The sequence below is a fragment of the Lolium rigidum genome, chromosome 7 (genome assembly GCF_022539505.1).
Source record: "Lolium rigidum isolate FL_2022 chromosome 7, APGP_CSIRO_Lrig_0.1, whole genome shotgun sequence".
Classification (NCBI taxonomy): Eukaryota; Viridiplantae; Streptophyta; class Magnoliopsida; order Poales; family Poaceae; genus Lolium; species Lolium rigidum.
The window spans coordinates 303,653,129-303,675,110 of NC_061514.1; the positions used below are offsets into that span (position 1 = coordinate 303,653,129).

General features: G+C 44.2%; 3 protein-coding genes across 3 annotated transcripts in view; 1 reads left to right on the plus strand and 2 right to left on the minus strand.

The window, feature by feature from the left end:
- The first annotated feature begins 2,416 nt into the window (after nt 1-2,416).
- Nucleotides 2,417-5,262, plus strand: LOC124673083 (probable inorganic phosphate transporter 1-4). Its single transcript, XM_047209213.1, has 3 exons — nt 2,417-3,987; nt 4,441-4,464; nt 5,244-5,262. The coding sequence occupies exons 1-3, from the start codon at nt 2,417-2,419 to the stop codon at nt 5,260-5,262; spliced, it is 1,614 nt and encodes a 537-aa protein (XP_047065169.1).
- An 8,356-nt stretch (nt 5,263-13,618) lies between these two features.
- Nucleotides 13,619-17,478, minus strand: LOC124673084 (putative inorganic phosphate transporter 1-13). Its single transcript, XM_047209214.1, has 5 exons — nt 16,978-17,478; nt 15,592-16,565; nt 13,967-14,031; nt 13,842-13,897; nt 13,619-13,780 (listed from the first exon to the last, which is right to left on the minus strand). Exons 1-5 carry the CDS (start codon nt 17,476-17,478, stop codon nt 13,619-13,621), a joined length of 1,758 nt encoding a protein of 585 aa, XP_047065170.1.
- A 2,878-nt stretch (nt 17,479-20,356) lies between these two features.
- The window catches only part of LOC124673085 (putative inorganic phosphate transporter 1-13), a 2,783-nt gene continuing 1,157 nt past the window's right edge, over nt 20,357-21,982 (minus strand). Inside the window, exon 3 of the mRNA XM_047209215.1 lies at nt 20,357-20,393. Within this exon, the coding sequence (XP_047065171.1) occupies nt 20,357-20,393 (37 nt within the window). The remainder of the gene's footprint in view (nt 20,394-21,982) is intronic.

Here is a 21,982-nt window from a genome sequence, read left to right on the forward strand (position 1 = left end):
TGGTTTCCAGCAGCAAATTGGCATGTACCTCTTCTCATTTCAGACGCTAGTTCCTGCAAGATTTGCCCACCTACGTACAGTCCGTTAGGTAGCAACGAAACAAAAGGAAAGACAAAGCAAAACAGTGGAAATCTTCATCTGTAACTAGAGAATAAATCCTGCAATCATGTAAGTAGGTATCGGGTTACTCAGAGGTACGCGTGTCCGTATATATGGACTGAACAGGACAGAAGAAAAATTGTTAGACAACATGCATGGTGTTTAAGCAACATGGACCTTGCTGAGATGTTTCAGCCACCGTTAATTAATCTTCAGTAGCTGTTCAATCATGAAGCGAAGAATTATCACAAAAGTACAAACAATTAATTCACGCCAGCGTATTAGCAAGTAGACCCGATCGACCTGAGACTTGGGCATCAAAACGTGGACAAATATAATCCTGCCAGTCACTGCATGGAATGGAAAAAACAAACCGGTCGGTGCAGGATCTATGATACGGACATGAATTTGGTACACATGGGCACCAGTGCTTCCTCCACTTTTAGCTTTTTGAAAATTTTAAAACCACACACTTTTATGTTTTCAAAAATTATGGCTTTAAATATGTGGATAGATATGTTCATGAGAAGTGTATGCAAAAAAGTCCCAGTAAAAAATACTTTAAAATTTTGGAAATACAAAAAAACAAATTTCTGACAAAAGGATATACTATTATAATATTATTTCACTACCATTTATTGTCAGAAATTTATCTTTTTTATATTGTTCAAAATACACAGTATTTTTTAACTGGACTTTTTGTATACATCTCACCCGTATCTATCTATCTATATATTGAACGTCCTAATTTTTGAAATTTAGAAAAATGAAATTTTAAAGTTTTTAAAAATCTGAAAGAGAGGAGAGCACTAGTGTCCATGTGTCAAAGACTCTTTCCGCTATGATGCTCACGATTTTGACTCTTCTATGTCAATCTGGCAAGGAATATGCCTCCCGGAGCAAGGACAATGCCTTCTTCCTGGTTAATAGTTTAGTATTGTCAAGCATTCACCTGCTACACGTGTCCATTGATGCATCTCACTTGACACCCTAATAGCAAATCGAAATGTTGTTGTGAATACGTGGTCTAGTCAACTGGTGCAGTGCCAACTGGTGCAGTGCCGGTCCGTCCGCAGGGAATTTTCTTTGCAGTAAGTGGGCAACTCACTCAACTGATCAAGTCTATCGAGGAATCCGCTGAAGAATACACACGTTTCAGAACACGTAAGATGCTGCTGCCGTTTAAAGTTCATCAAGTTTGCTCCCTATAAATATACCACCAAAGAGGAAGCTCAAGCTCGACCTCGCGTTGCTAGCCACCCATCTCCATAATGTTTCGGTGTTCTGCTAGCCGCTAGGAAACCAAGGAAACTGCATCCGATCGAATTGAGTAGCATCAGGTATACCGATATTTTTTAGTTTTTCCTGTCCATGTATATGTGAATGATTATCTTTTAAATTTTCTGTTCCAAGATTCTGCTATTTATATATTTCCTCTCTCAGTCCTTCTTTTCGGTACTTGCTCAACTGGGCTTTTGTTGATCTTTTGTCACCTTTTTTTTTTCTCCCTAATCCTCAAAATGCTCCTCAATGGGTCTTTCAAAACTCAATTAAAAATGACAATTTTTTTCATACACAGTACTCCGTTAAAAAAAAAACAAGACGAATATTCAGCTGAAAATTAAAATATACTGTACTAAGTTTGATCAAAGATATAATTAAAAATATCAATACTTACTGTATTGAATACATACACTATGAACATGTCTTATGGTTGATTTATTAATATATATTTTGTATTGTTGATGTTCATACTTTTGTCTATAAACTTTGTTCAATACATAAAGTATTACATATATGTTAACAAAATTTGTATGCCTTGTTTTATAGAATGGATGTAGCATCTTGTTAGGTTCACTCTGGCCGTATATCGACTCAAGTGTTAGAACCTAACGTGGCATGAAAAAAAATCATAGTTGCCATCCGTTCATTTGAAAAAATCCACTAATTTCATGCTTAGTTAAATCTTACAGTATTTAATTTGGACTGTGATTCATGCTAGTTATGAGTTGCAACTAAGATTTGATAATATCATCTGACTGAGCACAAAGTTAGTTCTCAGTGAGAAATAGTTATACCCATATTATATATCATATCTGGATGTCACGAATTTTTAAAAATCAAATAATTTATAGTAGAAAATAAATGAAAATGTATTTTATACACGCAAGCAAGCATGGGTGTGCTACTCCCTGTCCACACGTCGTGTTATAATTGCTGAAAATCAACTTTGCTTGCTCATGTTCTACAGCAAATTACCTACACGTGTTTCCGGCCTCTGACTAAGAGGAACCAACCACAGCACTCCCCGGGCGCCATGGCTCGGGAGCTCAAGGTCCTCGGCGCGCTCGACGCCGCCAAGACACAGTGGTACCACTTCACGGCGATCGTGATCGCCGGCATGGGCTTCTTCACCGACGCCTACGACCTCTTCTCCATCTCCCTCGTCACCAAGCTCCTGGGCCGCATCTACTACTTCGACCCGAGCTCCGCCACGCCGGGTTCCCTCCCACCCAACGTCTCTGCCGCCGTCAACGGCGTAGCCTTCTGTGGCACCCTCACTGGCCAGCTCTTCTTCGGCTGGCTCGGCGACAAGATGGGACGGAAGAAGGTCTACGGCATGACGCTCATGATCATGGTGCTCTGCTGCGTCGCCTCTGGCCTGTCGTTCGGGTCGAGCGCCAACGGCGTCATGGCCACGCTCTGCTTCTTTCGCTTCTGGCTCGGCTTCGGCATCGGCGGCGACTACCCGCTCTCGGCGACCATCATGTCCGAGTACGCCAACAAGCGCACCCGCGGCGCGTTCATCGCCGCCGTCTTCGCCATGCAAGGGTTCGGCAACCTTACAGGCGGCATCGTCGCCATTATCGTTTCTTCGGCGTTCAAGGAGCAGTTTGACGCGCCGGCATACAAGGACGATCGTACGGGCTCAACGGTGCCACAAGCCGACTATGCGTGGCGCATCGTCCTGATGTTCGGCGCCGTCCCGGCGCTGCTGACCTACTACTGGCGCATGAAGATGCCGGAGACGGCGCGGTACACGGCGCTCGTCGCGAAGAACACCAAGCAGGCCACGTCGGACATGGCGCGGGTGCTCAACATGGAGCTCGCTGCCGAAGAGCCGGAGCAGGCAGAGCACGGCCGGCGCGAGCAGTTCGGTCTCTTCTCCAGGGAGTTCGCGAGGCGTCACGGCCGGCACCTGCTGGGCACGACGGTGTGCTGGTTCGTGCTGGACATCGCCTTCTACTCGCAGAACCTGTTCCAGAAGGACATCTACACGGCGGTGGAGTGGCTGCCGAGGGCGGACAGCATGAACGCGCTGCAGGAGATGTTCAAGATCTCGCGCGCGCAGACACTGGTGGCGCTGTGCGGCACCATCCCGGGGTACTGGTTCACCGTGTTCCTCATCGACGTGGTGGGCCGCTTCGCCATCCAGCTGGGCGGCTTCTTCTTCATGACGGCGTTCATGCTCGGCCTCGCCGTGCCATACCACCACTGGACGACGCCAGGGAACCACGTCGGCTTCGTTGTCATGTTCTCCTTCACCTTCTTCTTCGCCAACTTCGGGCCCAACTCCACCACCTTCATCGTGCCGGCCGAGATCTTCCCGGCGCGGCTGCGGTCGACGTGCCACGGGATCTCCGCAGCAGCCGGGAAGGCGGGCGCCATCGTCGGGTCCTTTGGGTTTCTGTACGCCGCGCAGAGCACGGATCCTGCCAGGACGGACGCCGGGTACCCGCCGGGAATCGGCGTCCGCAACTCCCTGTTCGTGCTCGCCGGATGCAACGTGGTCGGGTTCCTTTTCACATTCCTCGTGCCGGAGTCCAAGGGGAAATCGCTGGAGGAGCTCTCTGGGGAGCACGATGAGGAGGATGAGCCAGGGACGTCGTCCACAACAACCAAGCCCCAAATGACATAGCCGCCACCTTCTGCTGAATTCGAGTAATGAGCGTGTTGAATTGATGCAATCCTTCTAATCGTATGTACCCATATATAGCCTATTAGACTGACTATAAATATGAACACGAAACGAAAACAAAGGTATCGCTTCCACCACACGAAAATGTTGGGGCAGGAGCGCACAACCACCCCTACTATGCCTGTGTGAAAGTTAGATAAACTACTAGGATAGCTTCAGCCAATAGACACAACCGAAAAAATAAACACAAGCACATGCACAAGTGACTCAAGGATTTACGTGGAAAACCTCCTCACCTTGAGGAGGAAAAAACCACGGGTGTAAACCCCGGTCCACGCAATCTTCACTATGAGCAATCAAGGTACAGAGTCTTCTCTAGAACATCTAGAGATTATAACACACTTCACTTTGTTGCCCACCAGCAACAACAACAGCAACCACAAGAGGCAAGATACAACAAAGCAGAGATATCACAGATACAATCAGCACCAAATTTGGCAGAGAACCAGATATATGAGTTCCCAACATACTAACCAAAAATCAGCTCAATCAGACAGTGTTTGCCTGCCCAAACTATTCGTCTCCCAAAACTATTATGTGCTAAAACTGCAGCGATCCGTACTAACTTCACAGCTCTCAAATCTAATTCTTCTCTAACCAAAATTTCAAACCAGCTATCCAGATCGAAGTACTTAGGAATAAGCTCATCGAGTTTGGAGCCGATCCAAGAACCTTTGAACCTCTAAACACGAGCTTGAAGATAGACCGGTCAGATATTAGAAATTTGGACATAGATTACATCTCCTTCGTCCTCTCTTCTCACTTGGTTGTGGTGTTCTAGTGCGTTCTCTCACCCTCTCACAGCAGTAGCCATGTTCTGGCTTGCTCTTGTTCTCTTAGTTACAACCACCAAGGTTGGCTAGGGTTTTGTCCTTATCTACCTCTCAAGAAGGCAACATAACCATTGGATGCGAACCTCGATCAACAGTTGATACGTGTTGGACTTTCTGGGCTGATGTTGGGCTGCCAACACACCTCCATGCGGAGGGACATGGCCCAACAAACTCCCCCTCCGGCATCATGGAGGGTCTCACTGCCTACCAGGAGTCATGCCGACAAGCCGATGGCATACGTCGAGCTTTCCTCTTGTCACCAACTTGGTCAACATATCAGCCCCATTGTCATCTATGTGCATCTTCTCAATCTGCATTTTCTTGGAATTCAGAACATCTCGAATTCAATGATAGCATACCTCAATATGCTTCTACCTCAGATGCAAACTTGCATTCATGCTTAGGTGAATGACACTTTGGTTGTCACAAAACAATACATAATTATCTTCCTTAAACCCAAACTCACTAGTCAGTCGTTTCAGCCACAATAGCTCCTTGCTTGCCTCTGTTACTGCGATGAACTCAGCCACACACTTTTGCAACCTGCTTTGCCATACCACTCCCCCCGGCCTGAATGGCGGAAGTGGACTTTCTGCCATCAATATCACCAGTCAAATCTGAATCTGAATGAGAAATCAGCTCTGGCTCTTTATCACCAAAAGAAATCTTCATATTTGTAGGCCCCCGGAGATTTCTCAAGATCCATTTCACGGCTTCGCAATGTGGTCTTCCTGGATTGGACATAAATCTGCTCACGGTACTAACCGCTTGAGTAATGTCCGGCCGTGTGCACACCATAGCATACATCAAACTCCCAACTGCTGAAGCACAAGGAACATTCTGCATTTCCTTTTCCATCTTCTCAGTGAAGGGGCATTGCTTTTTTGCTCAACTTAAAGTGAGTTGCTAGTGGACAACTTACTTCACTTGCCTTGTCCATTTTGAACTTGCGAAGTACTTTCTCAATGTATTTCTCCTGAGATAAGTATAACTTGTTGGATTTTCTGTCTCTCTCAAGTATCATACCGATAATACACTTAGTTGGACCCAAGTTTTTCATAGCAAAACTTTTGCTTATCTCGTTCTTTAGTCTAGCAATCGTTGAGACATTCTTGCTAACAATCAATATATCATCAACATAGAGCAACAACATGACAAAATCATCATCTGAGAACCTCGTGTAGCATTGCTCCCCCATGACAAATTCAAATTTCATGTACCATTATCTTGCTGCTTGTTTCAGATCGTAGAGACTTTTCTTCAGCTTGCACACATAGTCTTCTTTGCCTTTAACAAAAAACCTCTCAAGCTGCTCAATGTAGATTTCTTCCTCCAACTATCCATGTAGGAAAGTTGTCTTCATATCCATTTGCTCAACCTCCAAGTTGAGACTTGCTGCCATGTCAATGATCATTTTTATAGATATCATTTTCACCACCGGAGAAAATATTTCATCAAAATCAATCTCTTCTTTGGATGAATCCTTTTACGACTAGCCTAGCCTTGTACCTTGGATGTGATGTGTGCTCTTCTTGCTTGATTATGTAGACCCACTTGTTCTTTAGAACTTTCTTGCCCTTAGGGCATCTCCAACGGGGCGGCGCATGTTTATGTCCGTTTGCGTCGGGCAGGGACACAAAAAGTGGTCATATATCCGCATGTGTCTGCCCCTTCTCCAACGGCAGAGACGCATTTTTTACCGCAAGGGCCTGTCATGCACTGATTAGGGAGGAGAGAGAAAGATTATATTTGTGTGGTGTGGAATGGAGAGCACAAGGGCCTACCCTGCATTAAAGGAGGAGAGAGAAGGGGCCTGATACGTCTCCGACGTATCGATAATTTTTTGTGTTCCATGCCACATTATTGATGATTTCTACATGTTATATGCACACTTTATGTCATATTCGTGCATTTTCTGGAACTAACCTATTAACAAGATGCCGAAGTGCCGATTCTTTGTTCTACGCTGTTTTTGGTTTCGAAATCCTAGTAAGGAAATATTCTCGGAATCGGACGAAATCAACGCCAAAGATCTTAGAATCCCCGGAAGCATCCGGAACACCCGAGAGTCGCCGGAGGGGGGCCACAGGCCCCCGGATGATAGGGTGGCGCGGCCCACCCCCGGCCGCGCGGCCCTATGGTGTCGTCGCCCCTTCGACCTTCGACGCCGCCTCTTCGCCTATATAAAGGTCCCGGACCTAAAACCTCGATACGAAAAAAGCCACGGTACGAGAAACCTTCCGGAGCCGCCGCCATCGCGAAGCCAAGATGCTGGGGGACAGGAGTCTCCGTTCGGCACGCCGCCGGGACGGGGAAGTGCCCCGGAAGGCTTCTCCATCGACACCACCGCCATCTCCATCAACGCTGCTTGTCTCCCATGAGGAGGGAGTAGTTCTCCATCGAGGCTCGGGGCTGTACCGGTAGCTATGTGGTTAATCTCTCTCCTATGTACTTCAATACAATGATCTCATGAGCTGCTTTACATGATTGAGATCCATATGATGAGCTTTGTATCGCTACTAGTTGTGTGCTACTCATGTGATGTTATTAAAGTAGTCTATTCCTCCTGCATGGTGTAAAGGTGACTAGTGTGTGCACCGTGTGGTTCTTGTCGTAGGCTATGATCATGATCTCTTGTAGATTGTGGAGTTAATTATCATTATGATAGTATTGATGTGATCTATTCCTCCTTCATAGTGTAATGTGGACGAGTGTGTGCACTATGTTAGTTCTTGGTTTATTTTGCAATGATCTATTATGCTCTAAGGTTATTTAAATATGAACATTGAATTGTGGAGCTTGTTAACTCCGGCATTGAGGGTTCGTGTAATCCTACGCAATGTGTTCATCATCCAACAAGAGAGTGTAGAGTATGCATTTATCTATTCTGTTATGTGATCAAAGTTGAGGGTGTCCACTAGTGAAAGTCTAATCCCTAGGCCTTGTTCCTAAATATCGCTATCGCTGCTTGTTTACTTGTTTCTCTGCGTTACTACTGCTGCGTTACTACTACTTGTTTCTCGTCCTGGGCAAAGCACTTTTCCGGTGCCGTTGCCACTTGCTCATACTTATTTATACCACCTCTATTTCACTATCTCTTCGCCGAACTAGTGCACCTATTAGGTGTGTTGGGGACACAAGAGACTTCTTGCTTTGTGGTTGCGGGGTTGCATGAGAGGGATATCTTTGACCTCTTCCTCCCCGAGTTCGATAAACCTTGGGTGATCCACTTAAGGGAAACTTGCTTGCTGTTCTACAAACCTCTGCTCTTGGAGGCCCAACACTGTCTACAAGAATAGAAGCACCCGTAGACATCAAGCTATTTTCACGGCACGATTGTCGGGGAGGAAAGGTAAAAGGTACTCACACTCCGGATCTCGGCTACTAAGCTATTTTCGCCGTTGTAAGTACTCGAAGCTATTTCCTTTAGATCCTGCAATTGCATCTTTTTGTTTCTTGCTTACACTAGTTTGGCATAATGGACGACAATGAGCTTCTTATTCTATTTCCTGATTTAAGACATGGATGGTTTGATGCGAAAATTAAAAAACCTATGGAACCTTATTTGCATGCTTGGTAGTAATATTAGTATGAACGCTTTGAACACCATTGTTGATAATGATATAGAAAGTTCTAAGCTTGGGGAAGCTGGTTTTCATGATCTTTTTAGTCCCCCAAGCATTGAGGAGAAAATTTACTTTGATGATACTTTGCCTCCTATTTATGATGATTATAATGATATTGGTCTTTTGGTGCCACCTACTATGGAGAGTAAATTTTGTTGTGATTATACTATGCCTCCTACACTTGATGAGAATAATAATGATAGCTACTTTGTTGAATTTGCTCCCACTACAACTAATAAAATTGATTATGCCTATGTGGAGAGTAATAATTTTATGCATGAGACTCATGATAAGAATGCTTTATGTGATAGTTATATTGTTGAGTTTGCTCATGTTGCTACTGAAAGTTATTATGAGAGAGGAAAATATGGTTGTAGAAATTTTCATGTTACTAAAACACCTCTCTATGTGCTGAAATTTTTGAAGCTACACTTGTTTTATCTTCCTATGCTTGTTACTTTGCTCTTCATGAACTTGTTTATTTACAAGATTCCTATGCATAGGAAGCATGTTAGGCTTAAATGTGTTTTGAATTTGCCTCTTGATGCTCTCTTTTGCTTCAAATACTATCTCTTGTGAGTGCATCATTAAAACTGTTGAGCCCATCTTAATGGCTATAAAGAAAGAACTTCTTGGGAGATAACCCATGTGTTTATTTTGCTACAGTATTTTTGTTTTATATTTGAGTCTTGGAAGTTGTTTACTACTGTAGCAACCTCTCCTTATCTTTGTTTTGTGTTTTGTTGTGCCAATTAAAGTCTTTGATAGTAAAGTTCATACTAGATTTGGATTACTGCGCAGTTTCAGATTTCTTTGCTGTCACGAATTTCGACCTGCCTCCCTGTAGGCAGCTCAGAAAATTATGCCAATTTACGTGCGTGATCCTCAGATATGTACGCAACTTTCATTCAATTTGGGCATTTTCATTTGAGCAAGTCTGGTGCCTCAATAAAATCCATCTTTACGGACTGTTCTGTTTTGACAGATTCTGCCTTTTATTTCGCATTGCCTCTTTTGCTATGTTGGATGAATTTCTTTGATCCATTAATGTCCAGTAGCTTTATGCAATGTCCAAAGTGTTAAGAATGATTGTGTCACCTCTGAACATGTTAATTTTTATTGTGCACTAACCCTCTAATGAGTTGTTTCCAGTTTGGTGTGGAGGAAGTTTTCAAGGGTCAAGAGAGGAGGATGATATACTATGATCAAGAAGAGTGAAGAGTCTAAGCTTGGGGATGCCCCCGTGGTTCATCCCTGCATATTTCAAGAAGACTCAAGCGTCTAAGCTTGGGGATGCCCAAGGCATCCCCTTCTTCATCGACAACATTATCAGGTTCCTCCCCTGAAACTATATTTTTATTCCGTCACATCTTATGTGCTTTGCTTGGAGCGTCGGTTTGTTTTTGTTTTTGTTTTGTTTGAATAAAATGGATCCTAGCATTCATTGTATGGGAGAGAGACACGCTCCGCTGTAGCATATGGACAAGTATGTCCTTAGGCTTTACTCATAGTATTCATGGCGAAGTTTCTTCTTCGTTAAATTGTTATATGGTTGGAATTGGAAAATGCTACATGTAGTAATTCTAAAATGTCTTGAATAATTTGATACTTGGCAATTGTTGTGCTTATGTTTAAGCTCTTGCATCATATACTTTGCACCCATTAATGAAGAAACACCTAGAGCTTGCTAAATTTGGTTTGCATATTTGGTCTCTCTAAAGTCTAGATAATTTCTAGTATTGAGTTTGAACAACAGGGAAGACGGTGTAGAGTCTTATAATGTTTACAATATTGCTTTATGTGAGTTTTGCTGCACCGGTTCATCCTTGTGTTTGTTTCAAATAACCTTGCTAGCCTAAACCTTGTATCGAGAGGGAATACTTCTCATGCATCCAAAATCCTTGAGCCAACCACTATGCCATTTGTGTCCACCATACCTACCTACTACATGGTATTTCTCCGCCATTCCAAAGTAAATTGCTTGAGTGCTACCTTTAAAACTCCATCATTCGCCTTTACAATATATAGCTCATGGGACAAATAGCTTAAAAACTATTGTGGTATTGAATATGTACTTATGCACTTTATCTCTTATTAAGTTGCTTGTTGTGCGATAACCATATTTCTGGGGACGCCATCAACTATTCTTTGTTGAATATCATGTGAGTTGCTATGCATGTCCGTCTTGTCTGAAGTAAGAGAGATCTACCACCTTAATGGTTGGAGCATGCATATTGTTAGAGAAGAACATTGGGCCGCTAACTAAAGCCATGAATCATGGTGGAAGTTTCAGTTTTGGACATATATCCTCAATCTCATATGAGAATAATAATTGTTGCCACATGCTTATGCATTAAAGAGGAGTCCATTATCCGTTGTCCATGTTGTCCCGGTATGGATGTCTAAGTTGAGAATAATCAAAAGCGAGAAATCCAAAATGCGAGCTTTCTCCTTAGACCTTTGTACAGGCGGCATGGAGGTACCCCATTGTGACACTTGGTTAAAACATGTGTATTGCAATGATCCGGTAGTCCAAGCTAATTAGGACAAGGTGCGGGCACTATTAGTATACTATGCATGAGGCTTGCAACTTGTAAGATATAATTTACATAACTCATATGCTTTATTACTACCGTTGACAAAATTGTTTCATGTTTTTAAAATAAAAGCTCTAGCACAAATATAGCAATCGATGCTTTCCTCTTTGAAGGACCATTCTTTTTACTTTTATGTTGAGTCAGTTCACCTATCTCTCTCCACCTCAAGAAGCAAACACTTGTGTGAACTGTGCATTGATTCCTACATACTTGCTTATTGCACTTGTTATATTGCTTTGCATTGACAACTATCCATGAGATATACATGTTACAAGTTGAAAGCAACCGCTGAAACTTAATCTTCCTTTGTGTTGCTTCAATACCTTTACTTTGATTTATTGCTTTATGAGTTAACTCTTATGCAAGACTTATTGATGCCTGTCTTGAAAGTGCTATTCATGAAAAGTCTTTGCTTTATGATTCATTTGTTTACTCATGTCATTACCATTGTTTTGATCGCTGCATTCATTACATATGCTTACAATAGTATGATCAAGTTTATGATGGCATGTCACTCCGGAAATTATCTTTGTTTATCGTTTACCCGCTCGGGACGAGCGAAACTAAGCTTGGGGATGCTGATACGTCTCCGACGTATCGATAATTTCTTGTGTTCCATGCCACATTATTGATGATTTCTACATGTTATATGCACACTTTATGTCATATTCGTGCATTTTACGGAACTAACCTATTAACAAGATGCCGAAGTGCCGATTCTGTTGTTTTCTGCTGTTTTTGGTTTCAGAAATCCTAGTAAGGAAATATTCTCGGAATCGGACGAAATCAACGCCAAAGATCTTAGAATCCCCGGAAGCATCCGGAACACCCGAGAGTCGCCGGAGGGGGCCACGGGGCCCCCGGATGATAGGGTGGCGCGGCCCACCCCCGGCCGCGCGACCCTATGGTGTCGTCGCCCTTCGACCTTCCGACGCCGCCTCTTCGCCTATATAAAGGTCCCGGACCTAAAACCTCGATACGAAAAAAGCCACGGTACGAGAAACCTTCCCGAGCCGCCGCCATCGCGAAGCCAAGATCCGGGGGACAGGAGTCTCCGTTCCGGCACGCCGCCGGGACGGGGAAGTGCCCCGGAAGGCTTCTCCATCGACACCACCGCCATCTCCATCAACGCTGCTGTCTCCCATGAGGAGGGAGTAGTTCTCCATCGAGGCTCGGGGCTGTACCGGTAGCTATGTGGTTAATCTCTCTCCTATGTACTTCAATACAATGATCTCATGAGCTGCTTTACATGATTGAGATCCATATGATGAGCTTTGTATCGCTACTAGTTGTGTGCTACTCATGTGATATTATTAAAGTAGTCTATTCCTCCTGCATGGTGTAAAGGTGACTAGTGTGTGCACCGTGTGGTTCTTGTCGTAGGCTATGATCATGATCTCTTGTAGATTGTGGAGTTAATTATCATTATGATAGTATTGATGTGATCTATTCCTCCTTCATAGTGTAATGTGGACAGTGTGTGCACTATGTTAGTTCTTGGTTTATTTTGCAATGATCTATTATGCTCTAAGGTTATTTAAATATGAACATTGAATTGTGGAGCTTGTTAACTCCGGCATTGAGGGTTCGTGTAATCCTACGCAATGTGTTCATCATCCAACAAGAGAGTGTAGAGTATGCATTTATCTATTCTGTTATGTGATCAAAGTTGAGGGTGTCCACTAGTGAAAGTCTAATCCCTAGGCCTTGTTCCTAAATACTGCTATCGCTGCTTGTTTACTGTTTTACTGCGTTACTACTGCTGCGTTACTACTACTTGTTTACTGTCCTGGCAAAGCACTTTTCTGGTGCCGTTGCCACTTCTCATACTTATTTATACCACCTGTATTTCACTATCTCTTCGCCGAACTAGTGCACCTATTAGGTGTGTTGGGGACACAAGAGACTTCTTGCTTTGTGGTTGCAGGGTTGCATGAGAGGGATATTTTTGACCTCTTCCTCCCTGAGTTCGATAAACCTTGGGTGATCCACTTAAGGGAAACTTGCTGCTGTTCTACAAACCTCTGCTCTTGGAGGCCCAACACTGTCTACAAGAATAGAAGCACCCGTAGACATCAGGGCCATGCAGCCCAAACGAACGCAAACGGACGCGCGGACGCGTCCGCGCAGACGCATTCCTGCGGCATATTGGTCCACGTTTTCGTCAAGATGGATGTTGCGGACATTTTGCGTCTAGCCGCTGGAGCGTATTTTTTATCCGCGCAGACGCAAATGGACGAAAAACGTCCATTTGTGTCGCCCCATCGGAGATGCCCTTAGACAACTTCACCAGCTTATAAGTATGATTTGTATGCAAGGAATCAATCTCTTCTTGCATTACTTTAATCCACTCTCCTTCTTGTTCTCATTTTTCATTGACCCTAAAACACTCAGGTTCTGAACCATCAGACGATAACACCACGTACTAATCTGATGCGTACCTAGTGGAAGGAACACGGCCTCTGCTGGACCGTCTGAATGGATCTACCGATGGACTATCTGGTGCTGGTGCTTCCTGCTGATCATGATCATTTTCTTCTGAATTTTCATACTCTTGTTGGGGGTCATCTTCACCACCTGCACCACTATGTGCGTCATCTTACACATCTTCTGCATCATCCTCTTCAGCTTATTGGTGAGCTCAATCTGCAGGATCTGGGTCAGAATCATTTATGTCTTATTGTTGTCTTTGAGGAGGAACACCCACTGGAATTGACTCTGGAAATTTCTCCCTTTTCTGCACAATATCCTCAATTGTTTGATCTTCAATAAATACAACATCACAGCTTCTCACAACCTTTTGCTATTGGATCATACAACTTGTAGGCGAACTGATCTCTCCATAGCCAAGAAATATGCAATGTCGTGTCTTTGAATCAAGATTTGACCTTTCATTTGAGGGATATGAATAAAGGCATATCCTTCGTTCTTCAACTCATGGCCGCCGTGCCTATCCTTGGTAGTTAGGAAAATTAGCAGATGTACTCCCTCTATTCTCATTTAGTCTGCATTCTAGGAAAAATCAGATAAATTAGTAGTACATTTATTAGTACCACTTAGAGAAAATACAATAAGTCCTAAATCAGCTGGCTATAAGAATTAAAATAATATATTATTACTTAGTTGGAGGAGAGAGAGGAGGGGAGAGAAGGAGAGTGAGCTCTTATGCAAGAGCCAGCTCTAGCACATGCTTCTAGGCACTTTGTGAGAGTGAAATATGGGCCATATATTGATAAAGTACTATATTTTTATATCTCACTATTGTATATGTTGGCTATAGACGACATGGTACTTGGCTTATAGCCATCAGCTGGCTACACTATTGGAATTGCTCTTAGAGCAAGTGCAATAAGTCCTATTCAGCTGGCTACAATGATTAAAATAATATATTTGTGTCTAGTTGGAAGAGTGAGAAGATGAGATAGAATCTAAGTGGGCTCTTATGCAAGAGCTAGCTCTAGCACGTGTTCCTAGGCAAGTTGTGTGAATGAAAGATGAGTCATCCCTTAAGAAAGTAATACATTAATTCTTATAGCCAACTATTGTACTTGTTGGCTACATGTTGACTATAGCTGACATGACATCTTGCTTATAGCTAACAATCGGTTATACTATTGGAGTTGCTTAAATTGGTAAACAACCAATCCAAACTATATTAGAAATAGTGACATCCAATAGATAAAGGAGGATCACTTTGTTTTTCGTATTCTTGTTGATTAGAAGGTAGAATGTAGAATATGTAAGAACAAATTTTAGATCTAAAATTAGAGTATTTCAAAATGAAGAGAGTACTGTATGATAGTTCTACTATTTTTTCCTATGCATGACATGCATGCGGAAGAGAATCTAGAAGACATGCATGCAAAGTAGTGATTAGAGAAAACCTATAAAAATAAGACACGGGAAAAGAAGATGGTTGCATGCTATCCATGTGGGTGGTTAGTAGAAAAGGACAAACGGCAAACAGTTGAGAAAGAAAATTATTCAAATTTACACGTGAGGGCTGCCACGCCAAACTAAATGCTTGCGCGGTCAATTGCAATGGAGGGATTTCGACTACAAACAGGTAAGTAAGAAAGAGAAGGCCCGATAAACTAAAGGCCGAATTAACACAGAAACTAGCCAACAGTAGCTAAGATGCGTGCTGATCGCACATAACCAATCTGACAAAAAAAAGTAGCGTGCATCAATTGGAAAACATCTAGCTGTTGTTTAGAAAAAGTGAATATATATTCATGAAATCCAAGTTCTCAATTTACATTCGTGTCACAAATACACAATATTCAAGAAAACCAATGCAACATATACACATATCCACGACGTCCCATCCTTAAAAAAAAAAGAAAAACAGATAATATAGATTGTCAATCAACAATTTGTTAACTAATTAAATAGACACGGCGTGTATGCCCTGAGCTGCATTGACTACTGCAACTTTATCGTCTAGGGGCTGACATTCTTCCTTCTCCCCGGTGATCTCTTCGAGGGACTTCCCCTTGGTCTCCGGCAAGAGGAGGGTGAACATAATGCCGACAAGATTGCACCCAACAAGGACAAACAATAATGCCTTGAAGTGTGTACCCATGAAGGAGAAGGCAAGCACGCCGATGATAGCGCCGACCTTCCCCGCCGCCCCAGATATGCCGTGGCATGTGGAGCGCATCCGCGCCGGGAAGATCTCGGCCGGTAAGATGAAGGTCGTCGTGTTTGGCCCGAAGTTCGCGAAGAAGAAGGTGAAGCCTAACATGATGATGAAGCCAACCCTGTACTTGGGTTTCTGCCACTGGTCATACGGGATAGCGAGGCACAGTGTAAAGACCGTCATCATGGTGAACCCGAGGAGCTGGATCTTGATGCGCCCGACGCGGTCGATGAAGGCGACTGCGAAGAAGTACCCCGGCAGCGTGCCGCATAGCGCGACGGCGGTGTGCAGTCCAGTGGCACGGATCATGCGTGTGACCTGGTTTCCTGGTTCTTCGGGGCTGGGGAGAACCCCAAAGATGGTGAAGATGTCCAACATGAAAATGTTGAGCGAGTAGAAGGTGACGTCGAGGACGAACCAGCAGACTGTGGTGCCAATTAGGTGAATCCCGTGGAGGCGGCAGAACTCTGTGGAGAAGAGGCCGTACTGATCTTCGCCCTCCCCAACAAGCACGTCGTCCAGCGGGGCCTGTTCCACTTCTTCAGGCACGATGTTCATGCTTAGAACCCGTTCCATGTCCGACGTGGCCTGCTCTGCGTTCTTGGCCACGAGGACGGTGTACCGTGCCGTCTCCGGCATCTGCATGCGCCAGTAGTAGGTGAGCAGTGCCGGAATGGCGCCAATCATCAGGACGATGCGCCAGACGTAGTCAATGTCGTTGGGCGATGCTTTCTCGAAGGCTTTTGATGTGATCATGGTGACAATCCCAGCAGCAAGGTTGCCAAAACCCTTGAAGTAAGTATTTGAACAAAAAACTAATCAAATTGGGTAGAGTAAACATTTTCTCTATTCAAAAATATATGTGATTTTTGATACAGAAGCCGTCTTCAAGATGAATCTTTGCCGGTATTATGTTATAGTACATGTTTTGAAACTTTCCTCGTGCTATATCTAACACTCTCTCTTCTTCATATTAATTATCATTGACTTAGTACATCTTTGATCCTAATAAATCCACGACAACTAATATGAAAAGGGGGAGTATCTAGCAAATATAGTAGGGCATAGTAACTAGCAATTCATTATTTGTCGAAGTTCTAAAAGTCTAACAACATGGTATAAAAAAATCATTCATGGGGAATTAGTACTAAATCACAATTCACAATAAAGTAAGAATACAAACGACGGACGGCATACATACTTGCATGGCGAAGACGGCGGCGATGAATGCGCCGCGGGTTTTCTTATTGGCATACTCAGACATGATGGTGGCGGAGAGCGGGTAGTCGCCGCCGATGCTGACGCCGAGCCAGAACCGGAAGAAGCAGAGGACGGTCACCACGCTTTTGCCGGTACGCTTGCTGAAGGAGAAGCCGGAGGCGAGGGAGCAGACGACCATGAGGATCAGTGTGTAGCCATAGATGCGCTTCCGGCCCATCTTGTCTCCGAGCCAGCCGAAGACGAGCTGCCCAGGGACGGTGCCGCAGAGCGCGATGACGCTGATGGCGGCGGAGACCCCGCGAGGCGGCTGGCCACCATAGTACCTATGGCCGATGACGTCGACGACTAGGGAGATGGAGAAGAGATCGTAGGCGTCGGTGAAGAAGCCCATGCCGGCGATGGCGATCGCCGTGAAGTGGTACCACTGCGTCCGTGCCACATCAAGGGCTTGCAGCACCCTCGGCTGCTGGTTGCCAGCCATGGTGGTGATGCTTCCGTTGCTCGCACTGCGATGCTCCGAGCTAGCTGCTTCGTTCCATCGCTTTGCTTTTATATCCTTGATTCCTTGACCAGATCCGCACGGTTGCTTTCAGACAATTAATCATTAAGAGCATCTCTACTCGTCTCCCCACAGAGCCCCCTACGGCCACTTTTTTTCATCCGGATGGCGAAAAACAGCCCAGTCAGGCCCCGGTTCCTCGTTTTGGTCCGGATTTGAGCCTATTTTCGTCCGGACTCCCCATGCCATCCTCGGTTTCCCGGGGTCTCCCGGGACTCCGGATGAAGCTAAACCAACCGCCCACGCCCACGTGTCTCCTCTTTCGTCCGGATTCCCCGAGCCATCCTCTTTTTCCCCGAGAAACGCCGCTTGGGGAGCACATGACTGGGAAACTACTCCTCCCCACGCCAAATCTTCCTCCAATCCGGACGAAAATTTCGCCGGATTTGGACGTGGGTAGCGCCAACGAGTGGGGATGCTCTAAGAACTTGGTTTTACATATGGTTTGTTCTCTTAAGCCAGTCGAGTGTCATCTCCTATGTGGCAAATGTGGCACTACACCCTTGTCTCTTTGTTTATGTTGTTCTCCGGCACCAATATGATTTAAGCATGCATTTCACTGCCATGCATCTTTGAATGTTAAATCCAGCCATGCACCTAAAAAAATCAATCAATAACCAATGATGTTCAGGGTTTGTATTAGTACCGAAACTATTTCAGAGCTCACTGAAATAATTGAATTTGTTTTAAAATATAGTAGTATAGCTTAGCTCTTTCAAACCGTTCGAAGTTTTAATAAACTTAACTAGTGCATCAATTTAACATGGTATTAGATCCAGAAGGTCTTAAGTTTAAGCCCCAGCTAATGCACTATTTAATCTACTTTAAATAGTTGCGGTCTCAGTCAACCAGCCTAGAGGTGGGTGGGGTGGAGGGGGGTAAAATATGTAGCCTAACTCCACCAGTTCAGAGTTTTGGGATAATTGGCTAGCGCATCAATCATCAATTCAATAATTTGCAACAATCATTTACCAATATTTGGTTTAAATTTTATGTGTTGCTGCTAGTACACATAATATGTGAGCAAGTGCGGCGCTTCGGAATTAGAGCTCCAATGAGCACAATTTTCTTGGGAAAAGCAATCAAATATAGTGTATTTGAAAGTTTCACAAAATAGAGAAGTTTTTGCTAAACATTAGGCAGTGTCTCAAGCATCACAAAAAATCACAATTTGTTGCTTTAAATAATAAAAAAGACTCAATTTTAGTCTTCATGTTTGTCTTTTTTTTGTAGATCACAGATTAAAAGACATTTCGATGGAAATTTAGACTTACATATTAATTTTTATGTACTCACATATTTTTCACTTTCATTTTCAAATTTAATGGTGTTTTTTTTGCAGCTCGAGCTCTGTTCCGATTTTTCGATGCACAACTTCACTCGATCTCATACTTCTTTCGGTCCTCCCAAGTCTATTGGAAGTTGTTTCCATGCTTCCTCGACACTGCTGCTCTAGCTCGTGGTCTCACCCTTTCACTCAAAATACAACACTACTTCAAGAGCAATCAGAGGATATGATAATGGACAGTGAAAACATAAATTTGGTTTTGAGATACCACGGTATACTACTATTCTAGTTAATGCAATAATATAGCTTTGTCGCTAAGGAATATATCAATATCAAGTAGATACTAATTACACAATCGAGGAAACAACATAAGGGTGCTGCCAATAAGAATGGAACACTGCTTCTCTCTGTTGGATGCTTGCCCACAAATTGGCAAAACCACGCTTCCCATTTCCATCTTGGCGAGGGCTCCTTAGTTGGTTTGTCTGATCAATCGATAGACAACTTCATCGTATCGGAAGAAGCCTGATGGTGGTATTCGAGGCATCGAGGATGCACATAACCAAAACAACGAAAAAAATCACGGAGGGAAAAAAATAAGAATTAAAAAAATATCCCTAGGAGTATATTGCTGAAATATTTCAAAAATACTTTGCTCTCAAACACGACCTAAGCTATTAGATGATGAAGAATTGTACTCCCTCCATTCACAATCAAGTATAGTTTAAGGTTATGTTGTAAGTCAAACTTTATCAAGTTTAACCAACTTCATACAAAAATATCTTAATTTATAATGCCAAATCAATATCACAAAATGGCATTGTATAAATGTAGATTCATAACATACTAATTTCAGTCTCCAAAAAGTATAGTAATTTGATGTCAAATTTACTGCTGACGTTCCTATGAATTAGTCTTTTTTTTTACGTAGGACAAAATCTAAAACTACACTTATTTGTGACGTAGGGAGTTAGAGGTGAAATGGTGGAACGGAAGGGGGGAGGAGGGATCAGGCGTTCAGGCTTAGAGGCTAATCAAATTGGTGCGGAAGCCCATTAGTTGCAGTTTTAGTGTAAGTGTGTAACTATAGTGGAAGTTATAATCCAATGTTTCATGTAAGTATGAAGTTACATGAGACTGGTCGGATGTTGATTGGAATTATTTTTCGAGAATGTAATTTTTTCCTACGAGAATATTGGTCGGAAAGATACAAAAGTGACGGCCGGGAGGTATGGAAATTTCATAACTTTCAAATAGAAACTCCCTGCAATGTGCGTTTCACCAAGTACGATGATTCAGTAAAGTAGTCCGACGAAGCTGGCAGGAAATTTGCTCAGTCGTCGTTACGTACAAGCTAGTCTTGGACGGCAGGAATAAACTGCTGCAAGTCTTTTAATTAAACCTGCCGCGAAATTATTGATGCATCTCGTGACTAGAATATCCCCAAGATGATGAGAGATTAAACGCGTCTCCGAGAATATCCTCCGGATCAGATGCAGATTCCATTTATGCTTAAGACTGATATATCCAAATGTCGCAGTATCGTTGACTGCACGTAGTAAAGCACGCACTAAGGATAAGGAGACAATGTGGAATTTCACAACCTACCTGTGGTGCAGGATTGCTGGGTCTCGGGAGGCAGGGATCCTTTAGGCCATCTCCAATAGAGATATCTAAATGCAAAAGATTTATCCGTTTTGATCTTTTCGGATAAAAGTAGCACCCAATGAGTACCCTAAATCCAAAAAAATGGATGGTCATAAAGTCCGGAACGATCCTAAGCTGTCCCAAATCTGGGCGGCCTTTGCGTCTGCCCAGATGGCTCAGGACGGCTCAGCACGGCCGTTTCTATCCACCCAGCCTCACACATTCTCTCTCCTTTGTCTTCTTTTTCCCGTGGAGATGACCGGCACGGCCACCGAATTTTGGCTGGCCTGGCCAACTGCCATCGTCGCCCTCGCATGGAGTCCCCCGTCGCGGACTCCTCATTTTTTTCATCCATGCCGGAAGTTGCTGCTTCTAAAAGGAGCTCCGGCCGCAAACCTCGTCGACGGTGACGCGCAAAAGGGTGCGGACACGGACGCCGGCCGCGTGAGCCACGCTTCCGCGAGCACGGTCGCCGGTCGCGCAGGCACGGGCGCCGGCCGCGTCGGCCACGGGCGGGGGCGGAGCCGGATGCGCCGGCCATGGGCGGGGGCAGAGCTGGCCGTACGTGGCTCGACACCGGCCGCGCGAGCCACGGGCGGGCACGAGCGGCGACGAGCGGGGGCGGAGCTAGACGTGTGATACGTCTCAAACGTATCTATAATTTCTTATGTTCCATGCTACTTTTATGATGATACTCACATGTTTTATACACACTTTATGTCATTATTACGCATTTTCCGGCACTAACCTATTGACGAGATGCCGAAGAGCCGCTTCTGTTTTCTCGCTGTTTTTGGTTTCGAGAAATCCTACAAAGGAAATATTCTCGGAATTGGACGAAATCAACGCCCATGGTCTTATTTTTCCACGAAGCTTCCAGAAGACCGAAGGGATTACGAAGTGGGGCGACGAGGCGCCGCCACCATAGGGCCGCGTGGCCTGGGTGGGGCCCGCGCCGCCCTATGGTGTGGGGCCCCCGTGCCGCCTCCAACCCTGCCCTTCCGCCTACTTAAAGCCTTCGTCGCGAAAACCCCAGTACCGAGAGCCACGATACGGAAAACCTTCCAGAGACGCCGCCGCCGCCAATCCCATCTCGGGGGATTCAGGAGATCGCCTCCGGCACCCCGCCGGAGAGGGGAATCATGTCCCGGAGGACTCTTCATCACCATGATCGCCTCCGGATTGATGTGTGAGTAGTTCATCCTTGGACTATGGGTCCATAGCAGTAGCTAGATGGTTGTCTTCTCTTCATTGTGCTATCATGTTAGATCTTGTGAGATGCCTATCATGATCAAGATCATCTATTTGTAATGCTACATGTTGTGTTTGTTGGGATCCGATGAATATGGAATACTATGTCAAGTTGATTATCAATCTATCATATATGTGTTGTTTATGTTCTTGCATGCTCTCCGTTGCTAGTAGAGGCTCTGGCCAAGTTGATACTTGTAACTCCAAGAGGGAGTATTTATGCTCGATAGTGGATTCATG

What these genes read in the sequence shown, in the direction of transcription:
- LOC124673084 (XM_047209214.1), bottom strand. Translation starts at nt 17,478, where the DNA reads ATGGCTGGCAACCAGCAGCCGAGGGTGCTGCAAGCCCTTGATGTGGCA. An exon ending in CCGCCGTCTTCGCCATGCAA is followed by an intron (nt 16,566 to 16,977) that starts GTATGTATGCCG and finishes ACTTACTTCAAG; the next exon opens with GGTTTTGGCAACCTTGCTGC. An exon ending in ATCACCGGGGAGAAGGAAGA is followed by an intron (nt 14,032 to 15,591) that starts ATGTCAGCCCCT and finishes TTCATATCCCTC; the next exon opens with AAATGAAAGGTCAAATCTTG.
- LOC124673083 (XM_047209213.1), top strand. Translation starts at nt 2,417, where the DNA reads ATGGCTCGGGAGCTCAAGGTCCTCGGCGCGCTCGACGCCGCCAAGACA. An exon ending in GAGGATGAGCCAGGGACGTC is followed by an intron (nt 3,988 to 4,440) that starts GTCCACAACAAC and finishes GTTGCCCACCAG; the next exon opens with CAACAACAACAGCAACCACA.